The sequence below is a fragment of the Daucus carota genome, chromosome 3 (assembly GCF_001625215.2).
Source record: "Daucus carota subsp. sativus chromosome 3, DH1 v3.0, whole genome shotgun sequence".
NCBI classification, from domain to species: Eukaryota; Viridiplantae; Streptophyta; class Magnoliopsida; order Apiales; family Apiaceae; genus Daucus; species Daucus carota.
The window spans coordinates 52,835,347-52,848,604 of record NC_030383.2 but is presented as its reverse complement, the minus strand read 5'-3'; the positions used below and the strand labels follow the sequence as shown (position 1 = coordinate 52,848,604).

Here is a 13,258-nt window from a genome sequence, read left to right as displayed (position 1 = left end):
CCGATATCTAAATTCTGAACGGTGCAGATCGGATTCGGAGGTGTATTTGAGGGGATGGGCAGTAGCTAAAGAGCCATGGAGAGGCTGAACCTAGCCGTGGGTCTTTGTTCTTTTGTTGCTTATTTGGTTCCATACTTCTTGACGAGTTATTCCAAGAGTGTGAAGGTGATTGTATTCCTCTAGTTTTATCTGGAGAAGAACTTGGTGTATTACCCATATAATTTATCATAGTGAATTGTTTGGGTGGACTACGGTCCCGTGGTTTTTACTCCTTTCATTGAGGGGGTTTTCCACGTATAATTCTTGGTGTCTTGTTTATTGTTTATTGTTGCTTTACTTGTTTGTTTCATCGAAGGTTCATACAAGTAGGGATAACTATTGTCCAACGAAGGTTGATTCCGCACTTAGTTGTTGCCGTTGTGGTCACTTTTTCCCATCAACAACATCCTATAAATCATCTTCCCAATCACATCTCCAACTAAATCACTGATATCCACCACTTGTCGTGCCATCGCAGCCTCTTTAATTGTATTCACCATCAGCACGACATCCTCCCTCCTCATTTTTGATAAAGAATCAATCTTCTTCGCGCTAAATAGCTCCAGTGTGCACAACTTTCTAACGTTACGCCAATGAGGTCCGTATTGGCCAAATGCCAGAGCTTTGTGTTCGTAAGATAGATACTTGCTAGCTTCCGTATGAGGCCTGCTAGCAAAAACCAGGTCATGAGTCTTGAGGACCTTCTCCGCAAACTCGGGAGACGAGACAACAATTGTTGTGACATTTCCTAACTTCATGGACATTATTGGACCATACTTCTTTGCCAAGTCATTAAGGGAACGGTGAGGAAGCTTACCTAACAAGTATAAGCTTCCGATGAACGGTAGGCCTCGGGGACCTGGTGGTAATTTGCGGCCATTTGATTTGAATGGTAGCAATGTCAGTATCAGACCATGTATAAACCACAGTAAGGTTACCAGAAAAAGTAAGAAGATAGCCAAGTTGTACAGAGACATTTTAGCTCTGCTGATGAAAATAGAATTTTGCAATTGTTGAATATATCGTGGCCTAACTTATTTGGACGTGAAAATGCCTATTTATTCTGTACCAACAACCATGTTTTTTCCCTTTTTGTTTCTCTAGAACTGCAATGCGGTAAAAAATTTAAGCAACAATCTCAAGTTTCGTGGGCGGTATATATAATAACGCCTATTTTCGTCAGCTTCCACTTCTCCATTTTGGGCTCATAAGTATGGGGCTGTTTGGCTGAGCTTAAAAGAAGTGACTTATTGCTTAAAGTAAAGAAGTGGATTATAAGTGATGAGTTGGTTTGGACTTATAAGCTACCATAAGTGTTTGGATACCGTGACTTATAAGTTTTTTAAGTGTTTGGATAACTTAACTTATAAGTTGGTATTAGTTTGGTAATTTTGTAATATAATAATTTATTTCTTGTAAAAAATAAATTGTAATTATAAAAGATCTTTTATTGTTAATACATGAAATATTTTACATTACAAAATTTTAAAATCTGCATTAAAATAAAATATTAATAACCACAAATAATACAAAATTTTCCGACATATACACTAATTAAAAGATTTGAATCTACAGAAGCTCAGGGGTAACTACTGAGACACTCATCCTTGGCACAAGACACCTGTGATACCTATATTTATTTAGTCGCTGCTGAAGGTCGAAGTCCACGTTTTCTGTCATAAAAAGAAGCAGAAGTTGGGTCTCCAAAAAAAGCTAGGGTAGGAAGCTTATTTGCTGGGCTTCTTTTCGCTCTATTAAGAGCTTCCTGAGTTTTGCCAAACAGGCAGTTAAAAGTGAAAGCGGACTTTTGAGGCTTTTAAGCCCATAAGTCATCACTCCCAAACACCCACTATATCTACAAGTGTTCTAAAAATTTGTCAGATATGAAATAGGTCGAGTAAATAGCTTCAGACCCATTTATGAGTGTTATAACGGAAGCAATAAAGACTAATAATAAACGTAAAGAAAGAACACAAATAGGCAAAAGAGAAAAGTTTTATTGATCTTGAGGACACAGATTATAACATACGGCTACAGCATACGACATACGTTTAGGTTATGCCCTAAAGAGTTTATATAATACTCTCTAGGCTCTTACAGAAAAGCCCAAAAAAATAGGCCCAAAACAGATAACCCTAGTGTATAACAGAAAAGTCCAGATAGATAGGCCCAAACCAGGACACTTCGTTCCTCGACCCCGACTCGCTGACCGGGAAGCGTGATCCCCGAAGTTCCGGCGTTGGGGCATTCACCGATTCAAGGCATATTCTAACAAATCTCCACCTTGACTTGAATCCTCTCACAAAAACAGATATACCAGATGCACCATAATAATGCCAGATGTACCAGAAATCAGATGCACCATTATAATGCTCGATGTACCAGAAAACAAATGTACCAGATGCATCATAATAATGCCAGACGTACCAGAAAACAGATTTACCAGAAAAAACTCTTCTGCCTCAGATTTTGCCTTGAAAGGGCAATCAACAACTCCGAACATTTAACAAGTTCAAACAATGTTGAAACTTGCTATGTGGAACCAGCTTAGTGAACATATCAGCTGGGTTATCATCTTGAGTGATTCCCTGCTCCACCTGTTTCTCAACACCACCACTTTCTATGTGAGATCCACGATTTATAATATTACAAGATGTACTAACCGTTTCTGCCCAGAAACTTTTAGTTAGTCCAGCATTAGAGAACACACATCTAGCTCTCTCCAGAAGTGTCTGATTTATACGTTCTGCGACACCATTCTGTTTTGGCGTATCCCTGACTGTATGATGCCTAGAATTCCCCTCATTCACAGCTTGCCAATGCTCCTTTTCAATTTCCGAGGACGCAACAGCAACAGAACATGTTAATGTAGAACCTTGAAGAAGGTACAAGGTACCACGTTTAACACCTTTCAAAATCACATCAGAACCCTTGCAGACAGGTAGAAATCCACCTTCACCTTTAAAGCTGAAACCCTTGTTATCTAACATACTCAGAGATATCAGATTCTTCGTCATAAGTGGGACATGCCTAACATCATTCAATGTGCAGAAATTACCATCATGTGTCTGAAGTTTAACCGAGCCTATTCCAACCGTCTCACAAACAAAACTGTTAGCCATAGAAATTTTTACACCGTCTATTTGTTCGTAGGTTGTGAACCAATCCTTGCGCGGACATATATGGTAAGACGCTCTAGAGTCAAGAATCCACACATCAGAGTGATGCGTGTCATTGACAGCAACTAGAGCAATATCATCTTCAGAATCAGCATCAGCTATAGCAGCAGTACCTGCAGCAGCATCCGCCAATTTATCCTGTCGTTTCTTTTTCTTGGGACAATCAGATTTCCAGTGTCCCTTCTCTTTACAGTAATTGCAGACATCATTAGATTTCGAACCGTTAGGAGCTGGGTTCTTCCCAGACTTTCCATGTCTGGTACTTCCGCTGGCTACCAACCCAACAGCCTGGTTATCTGTACCTGTACCAGCCGCCTTATGGCGCAGTTCTCTAGAATGAAGAGCAGATCTAACCTCCCCTAGAGAAATAGTATCTTTACCCACAATAGATGATTGTACGAAATTTTATATGGTAAGGGTAAAGAAACTAACAGAATTAAAGCAGTATCCTCATCTTCAACTTTAACATCAATACTACGCAATTCTAATAAAATTGTGTTGAACTGATCTAAGTGATCTCGAAGAGGCATACCTTCTTGCATTTGTAGACTAAACAGACGTTGCTTCAGAAGCAACTTATTTGTTAAAGACTTTGTCATGTAGAGACTTTCAAGCTTTAACCACAAACCAGACGCGGTATCCTCCTCCGCAATTTCAGTAATAATATCATCTACAAGACACAACAAAATTGTTGAGTGTGCCTTTTCTTTAAGACTGGCCATATCAGCGCTTTCAGAATCCTTCGATTTCTTGTTCAAAGGCGCCCAGAGCCCCTGTTGCTTTAACAAGGCACGCATCTTGATTTGCCATAAACTGAAACTATTCCTCCCAGTAAATTTGTCGACCTTTACGTTAATACCACCAGACATCTTTTTGACTGTAACCTCGCTCTTATGCCAGTTTGTTATAACGGAAGCAATAAAGACTAATAATAAACGTAAAGAAAGAACACAAATAAGAAGAAGAGAAAAGTTTTATTGATCTTGAGGACACAGATTACAGCATATGGCTACAACATACGGCATACGTTTAGGTTATGCCCTAGAGAGTTTATATAATACTCTCTAGGCTCTTACAGAAAAGTCCAGAGAAATAGGCCCAAAACAGATAACCCTAGTGTATAACAGAAAAGCCTAGATAAATAGGCCCAAACCAGGACGCTTCGTTCCTCGACCCCGACTCGCTGACCGGGAAGCGTGATCCCCGAAGTCCCAGCGTTGGGGCATTAACCGATTCAAGGCATATTCTAACAATAAGATTTAGCTTGACAATATTACTGTTACAAACATCACATCTTTTTCTGAATTTTTTTTTCTAGAAATTGAAAATCAGCTCTTCAAGCTAGCAAACTGCTTTCGCAAAAGCATTTCTCTACTTTCTAATGCTTTTGAAAAACAGTGTTTTTGAGTTCTCGTAAAAGTGCATAAATATAGCTGTCAAACCTAATTAAATATAATATTTTTTTTTCATATAATAACTTAAAATATATAAATATAAGAAAGATTATCATATAGTTTTCTTATTTCTAAAATATCACCTTTTCTACGGTACGTACCTTTTCTAACAACACAACACTTTTTACCGGCATCCCCGACAAACCCTAAGTTAATTGCATATCAAGTTGTATTTCACTATATAAGAATATAAAATCAGATATTATTTCTCATATTTAACTATGAGTTGGGATCAGTGTAGTACAACTTTTTTTGTAGTCATTTTAGATCAAACAATCTATTATTGGATCATAAATGTAAAGAGTGACTGAGATTATTTTAGGAATAAAATAATTTTTAATTTACCATTTAATACAATCTCGTATACATATCAGGAGCATATATCCAACAACAATATTCATATATTTCTGCAACAATATCCCGCACAACTCTCTGGACAACCACAAGTTACAAATCAAGCATATTACATATATTAAAGAGGATTGTAGGATGATCATCTTGCACATGGTGTTTAGAGATTCATAGAATGCAGTAGTGACAGACTGTTCTTCATCGCCTTTAGCTATGTATAAAATTTAGTTGCAAAACATACATTTGTTCTTATCATATTCAGTTTATGGCATTTTCACTATATCCATATGTGTTACACCAGATTATTCTTGAAATTGCTAATTAGGTCTAATCATGTTTTATTTGGATCAATAATAATAAATAATGGAAAAGTAGTATGATGGATATTTCTACGGCGACCGAAACAATCATGCAAAGAAGAAGAGTGGCTAGAGGGTTGTAAAAGAGAAGAAACTGGAGGACAAATGAAAATGAAGAGAAATTATGCTTATTTATATTTTCAGGAAAAGACCTGAATAAATAAATCAAAATACAGTGAATGGGTAACAACTATCAACCACAAGGAATTGCAAAGGTTGGAAAGGCGTAGGGAAGGTGTGTCTTATATGTTGGCCGGTGCTAGACTAAGGAACATCGATGAGAAATGAGAAGTTTGATAAAGAAGATGGATGAAGTAAAAAATACAACAGAGTTCAAGACGCGCTAGAGTTTAAGGAAGTCAAGGTATGAATACCGAATTTTGGAGCCTTAAAGAACTCTCTCTCACATTTAAATATAACTGAGGCTTCGAAAGTAGTTGTTATACTTAAAATTTAACATAAGCTCGACCAATGGACTTGGCCTAGGAGGATGTGATATTAAACCATGAATCGATCAGAAACGGGCTGCTTGAAAAATGGGCGTGCCCAACCCCTGGGCGCCTCCAGCTAGACGTGTAAATTGGGCCCACCCTGCGTGGAAGAAAACAATGTTCTAATTTACAGAATATGGAAATGATATGCATGAATATGTGACAGGCGTGAGAAGTCACATTATGTTTAGACTGATGCTATTGAGCATAGGTGGACTACAACGTCGAGCTTCGTAAACTATACTCCGAATTCTGGTAAACCATCCTTATCGGGGAAGATGAGGAGGCTTTGTTTTGTATTTCGGTTGATACTCTAACTAAGGAGCTTAAAGGATCTTTCCGAGTATATCAATTTGAAAGAGTTGCTCTAGAGGCTAGTGGGTTGTTATTATTGGGGACCAAGGACGTCTCCTTACATTTTGGGTGAGTCATAAAGCGATGGTTGTGACATGTTTGTGAAAATCTGATGGTTGTCATTCGAAAAGCTTTAGACGGACGGACATTACTTGAGGCCCATGACTAGACCTCATCATATTGGGCAACTTCCTAGGAATGCGGTTGAACACAATAGATTTTCTAGGCGGAAAAAATTACATATCACTTGATCTCTTGTAAATAAGGGTACGTAGGCACATTGTGGATAACGGAATTCTTGAGAGAGATACTTTTGTTGAAAACCTTAATATTTCTTTGAAATCACAAATCTAAATCTACAATCACAGCCACCCTAACTCACACCACCGTCACTTTCTGATAACCCGTTCTAAAAAATATCCACCGTGACACAGTTACGACCTCAATCTTTGTTAATTTCCGATTTCTCCGTTAACATCAAGGTTGATCACGAGAGTGACAGTAATATCAAGTTGAATTATAAAAATTATATTATTTGTTGAGGGATAAAATTATAAAAAAAATAGAAGGATTGGTTTTGTTGGTCCTCGAATGTATTGCAAAGGGGGGCGGGGGGGGGGGGGGGGTTGAATGCATACTGTTAAATTCAAATCTTAATTCAACAACCAATTAAAGATTTAAGTATATCGGTGGAGAAAGATGCAAACTAAGTTATGAACACTTGTACTTTTACTTCCCAAAGAAAATGATTCTCGAGTTTCAATTATCTCAAGGAATACACTTGTGTTTCCCTCCCTTGGTGTTCTCTCTGTTTGATCTTCTCAATCACTCTATGGCTCAAGTTATGTTTCTTATACTTATATCAGAGTTTAAACCTAATTTGGCCACCACGTGTTCTGTAGATCTATAAAGTAGACTTTCGCTTTTTCAACTACTTTAAGATTACAGCCGATGTGACATTCCTAAAATGCTAATCAACAGTTGTTACATTGTAAGAAAAGCAACCTAGGAACATACTATTTTGAGCATAACAGAAGTGAATGAATATTGACTTGTCTCCTTTCCAAGTAACTATCCACGACTTTTTGTATCCTTGAGCTTCAAGCTGTAGGCTTGGTACGTAGGTCTGCTACAGAACATCTTTTCTGTAGCAATCCTAAAGTTGAACATCCTTATCTGCCACATGATTGACTTGATGTGGAATCAAATCTAATCTAAGATCTCCGATGACAGTGACATGGGGACACCAAAACTTGCTGTCAAACAATGATTGAGATGACAGTGCCTTTTTAAGTACATTTTAGGTAGCAATGCCAATGTTCTGCTGTCATGCGAGCGGAAACTTACTGTCTACGCAGCTATAACCAAAATTTCTGTCAACAACAAACTTGCTGTCATGACCGTGCAACTGTTTGCCTTGTGTAGTACTGTCAACCATTTTGACAATAGTAGTCTTTTATTCTTGCGGTCATTCCCTTCTGCGTTTTGGGGCATGAACAATATGAACTGAACTTTTTCCAAGCATACATGTGTTACATTTGACAATAAACAAAAGACACTACAAAGACATACTCTGGCTGTGACAGTATGTTCTACTTAGATAAATCTTAATACATGAAAATGTTACGTTCACTGTTATCTATCACACATAAATCCTAACAGGTTTTAATAAAGTAAAAACTCGTATATCACAATTATTAACATTCACAACAATTAAAGAGGAAATCTAATCCTTAATTGCTTTCTTTCATCATTAATTCACACTTTTATGCTTAGTAGACAATTTAACTCATGATAATATAAACAACTTTTCTTTAAATTTTTGGATAAAAATATAATACACCTAACTTGATAATATATTTAATTTTTCCAAGAATGGACAACACACAAGTTGCAACAAAATATGCAATACTGATAATCTAATATCGACATTTAGTTTAATAAGATCGACTCGATCCTTCCATCCTAATGAATTATACATATTCGAGAGAGAGGCCTTGACACGTATTTTGAATCTTTACAAAGTATAGTTTTGTAAATTATTTTAAGAAAATAATCCCGACCAAAAATAGTATATTTAAATTTTATACATAAAAAAATTTAAATAATTAAAATATATACTTTATAAAATCTTGAAATACATGTGGTGTAATGGGAAATAATTATTGAGGAATAAGTTCGATGAAGGAAATAGTTATATATATATATATATATATATATATATATATATATATATAAAACGGTTTTTCTAGTGTGTGCCCATGGGCACATGCTAAGCACTAAAACCTATAAATTTAGAAGGTTTTGATTGGCTTACCCTCCTTAATAATGGTGGACCCCTGCATTTGCAACCACCACACCGATAAAAAACCTCCAAATTCATGAAATTTAGTTCTTAGCATGTGCCCATGGGCACACACTAGAGAAACCCATATTATAATCCGGGAAAGTCATATATGTGCGGAGAAAGAATATACGATACACATGTAAGTGTTCTAAAAATCCCCGATTTAACCCCGATTAATCCCCTGCAAGGTCGGCCACCGATCCGATTTTTGAAATCCGATTAATCCTTATATATATTTCTTAATTGAAGTATATATGATAAATTATTAAAATTAAAATACTATATTACTTTAAATATGAATAATTATAGAATTTATGAATATAGTAAATATATTAGTTACTAAATAGTTAATATAATAATAACTAAATATTAAATAATATTTTAATATTAAAATAAACCCGATTTTCACTCCGATTAATCCCCGATTTCCGATTAATCCTTGAATCAGTAGCTCAACCGATTAGGTCCGATTCTCGATTTCTGTAACACTATTCATAAAAATTGTTATATGTTGCAAAATGTCCTTAACTAGCAGCTAAGGAGATTACTGATTATCCAGTTCTACTAAATAAATCGGGATTACATTCAAAGTCAAGATATAAGTGTACTGAAAAAAAGTTATCGGTGTTTATTTTATGTCCTAACCCATTAGTTCAAAATAAGGCAACCCAGTAAACACGGGTTTTACTTGCCATATACCGAGTAGGAAATTATTCAGGACGATGTGGTCTCATATGACAAAGGGATCTGTTGAACGCATTAAAGACTATTTACCATTTCTAATTTTACTTTTTAATTTTCACTGGCTTATAACCCGTGCAATGCACGGGCGATTGATATATTTGTTATGTTATCGTATATATTATAAATTTAATTAATTTTATAATATGTTTTAGTTAAAAAATTAATTACTATATTACTCGATGTTATTTTAGAAGATTGAGTTTTTTTAGTTAGAAAATATAAAAAGATTATATATTTCAGTTAAAAAGAATTATTTGTTATATAAATAGACTCGTATCTCGGCTCACATATCGACCGATCGGCCAAAGTTTTAATGTTTCGGTATTATTGTGAGGTCATTAGAGTATTTAAAAATAATTTTAATTTTAGTTAAAAAATATCATCGATTATTTTATTTATAATTATATATAATAATGTTATTTTTTTATATTATGTTGCCCGTATTATTTTAGAAGCTGAGAGTTTTAGTTAGAAAATCTAAAAAGATGGTGTGTTTTAGTTAAAGAAGGTAATTGATATGTTGCTCAATGTTAATTTAGAAGATTGAGTTGTTTTAGTTAGAAAATATTAAAAAGATAACATGTTTGGGTTAAAAAGGATAATTGTTTGTATAGATGGGCGCATAATTAGGCCCAAGTACCGACCGACCAAACTTTTAATGTTTCGGCTTTAATAGTATAGTATAGATATGTATTTTAAATTATATGATTATATTCATATGTCTAATAAATAAATCTGATTGCCCATCTATGAGAGTCGGGCGTGCCATCTTCCTTTAAGCCTAGCCTTAATCTCCAACTCCATCTTTTCAATCAATAAACATCATCTTTTGGTTTGGTTCCTCATCAATAAATCGAGTTTTGCAAAAACTCGAAAAACCTATTTGGGTTTTTCGTTTCTTTCTTTTTGAGTTATAATTATTTGTGTGTTTGAGCGTCTCGCTTTGTGCGATGTGTTGGTTGTGTTGAAAATGAATTTTATGGTGTACTAGGAGATCCGGAAATCTTGCATCAACAACACTTTTGGCAGGTTTATAGCTGGTGTTCAGCAGGTAGATAGTTGGGGTATGTTTGGAACGGTAGTGAAAATCACATGTGCTCACCTTTAACAAAAAATATTTGTTCATGACAAGAGGCTCTAAACTCAGTTTTTGCAAGTGAGTCCTCTGAACTTTGCACTTTCCATGATATTACCGTGACGGTCAATTGTAAACTTACTATTTTCAATGGACACGCAGGTTGGATTACTCTAAAAATCATCATCTTGTTTTTTAATTTTCAGAATATATGTATTCAAATAGTTAAGCAATCCGGAAACAAAACGGCTAATTATTTAGCTCGTTTATTTGTTTTTCAACCTGGTTGCATGATCAGTTGGGGGTTTATCCCGATTGAGTCTCTTTCCAATTATTAATGAAATCTGTTCTAAATTTTGCGAAAAAATATCATATGATTACATTATTAGTATAAGTTAATTTAATTAAGAATTATAATATTAGCAACATATTTATTTATAATAAAAATTAAATATTATAATTTAAATAGGATCAAAATATTTTTAATTATGTGTGAAATATTAAACGCTACCAGTAAAAGGTGATCAATTAATTCAGATTATTATTATTTATTAGGTTATCTATATTTCTTTTATTAAAGTTTTACAATAACCAGAATATTTTATGTCCGTCCTAGATTATAGCAACACATCTTCTCAAATGTATCTGTTTATTAACAATATAAAATATATAATTATCGGAACTAGATTTTTGCCGGAGAACAATCGTCCGAATGATCTGCAAGAAGAATGTGTGGCCCCCAATTCAGCTCCACGGTGAGAATAAGTTAATATATTATGTGAGTGTATAATCGAAAATCGTAAGTGTTTGTGTGTGTATTATGAGTATGAAGAAACAACCTTCACTAAATCTTTTATTTAAATTAGCGTCGATCTCTTTGATCGTGGATGAGAGAAGCACGGAGGTGGACGAATGGCCCCGCTAAAAGCAACATTGTAGACGTTGGGAATTCAACGTCTAGTCGTATGCGGGGCCACGGAACGACATATGCCCGGGCCTCAGACAGTGAATGTCTGACCTTCGGCCCAGAGGCTCCATACTGGGTCCCGACAACAAAGCCCTCTAACATGACTCTAGCTTCGGTCATGTAAACTTGACTGAAGCCCACTCTCAAGCCCTTCATGAATGGACTGTTGATCAATCAACTCCGTCCTTATATGTCATTCTTTTTAAATCTATTATCCGACCGAGAGCTATATCGGTCAAACCTACAATTATCCTTGTAACTGCCTATATATTCCACCTTTCTACGGATACTTTTACCACACAAGTATATATCATTCTAGTATTTAGACAATATATCGTAAAGAGGGGACCGAAACTTCTTATCTTTTATTGGGTCTAAGCCTGCCGTTAAGAACCCTACTACTTTTACCTTTTCCAAGTTGTTCACAATTTCGGTTTCTTCTTTAAACCGAGCCAAATAATCCCCCAAATTCTCGTTCGGTCTCTACGTAAAGTGAATCAGAGCTTCATTATCTTTCTCCCTTCGGCAACAGGTAAAAATAGTGTCTCAGAAACTTCTTTTTCAGCTGTTCATACGAGATGATCGATCGGGGTCTCGGCGATCGATACCACGTGGTTGCTGATCCCTTCACGTGAGTTTTAAACATCTTACACAACATAATATCATAGTGGCCCATACATGTCATGAGGGACTCGTACTTGTTGTAGTGGTCAATCTGGTCGCCATACCATAAAACTCGGTCATCTTCGGGAATTAGCTTCCTGGAGGTGGTCAGTATTGCTTGATCGCTTCAACAACCAACTCATGAGTGAGCTTCTTGTCCCAGAACATCACCTTCTCCATACAGCACAGGCGATCCTTACCTAAGGCCCTTCTTCTTCTGAGTACAATGGCCTAGTCTACCTGGGGCCTTGATCTTCAAAAGTGTGATTCGGAAGCCGAATACCCGTCTTGGTCCTCCCAGTTTTTTTTCTTTTGACGATTTGGACTCCACCCTCCTTGTTAACATCTCGGTCTTTAACTCCTCATGGAGAACCTTCTCTTGAAGCTCGATCTCCTCCCTCCGTGACGGGAGTGACTTCGTTCCTTCGGCCCAGAGGCTGCATCAGGGGAATTGTTATGCCCAAAAATCGGCATGGGCCTCGGCAGGCCCATAGTCGGATATGGATCACCGAGGTGGGCCTGTCCATCTCTATTTATGAAGATTATCTGGTTCTCCTGCCGGGAGAGAGGATTGGGCCGCGGATTCTGGACTCAATGATTGTTCTAGACTGAGTTCCTTGGGCTCATCATTCTAATAGGCCATCACATTGGTGAGCTCCCGATACTTAGAAGATTTATGAAGACTTATGGAGCACTCTATCGGGGTCATCATTCCTAAAGGTCATCATGAAGATATAACAGTGAGCCTAGGGCCTCACTATCTCATGGCCTCATTATCCTTGGGGGTCATTATAGATGAAGGTTACCAGTCTGGGGGGGTCCCCATCCCATGGCTCACTCTCCAGCTAGGCCTCTAGGCCTCGTCCTCTCAACTACAAGGTGGCCTCATCGGAGAGGTCACGTGCTTTATTCTACTAAGTCCTTTGGGCTCTCGGCATCAGGGCAACGCCTTCCACTTCGGGTTACATCACCCCGTAAGATGATGATCGGGCTCCCTCGCCCCATACGAGGATGAACGGGCTCCCTCGCCCTATAGAGGATGATCGGGTTAAATCACCCCGTAAGATGATGGACGGGCTCCCTCGCCCCATAGAGGATGAACGGGCTCCCTCGCCCTTAGAGGATGAACGGGCTCCCTCGCCCCATAGAGGATGAACGGGCTCCTTCCCCCCCATAGAGGATGAACGGGCTCCCTCGCCCCATACGAGGATGAACGGGCTCCCTCGCCCCATAGA

At 37.1% G+C, this 13,258-nt stretch overlaps 1 protein-coding gene across 1 annotated transcript; it reads right to left on the bottom strand.

The window, feature by feature from the left end:
• Positions 1 to 404: 404 nt before the first annotated feature.
• Positions 405 to 1,016, bottom strand: LOC108212674 (cytochrome P450 CYP736A12). Its single transcript, XM_017384395.1, has one exon. The coding sequence runs from the start codon at positions 1,014 to 1,016 to the stop codon at positions 405 to 407; it is 612 nt and encodes a 203-aa protein (XP_017239884.1).
• Positions 1,017 to 13,258: the final 12,242 nt, after the last annotated feature.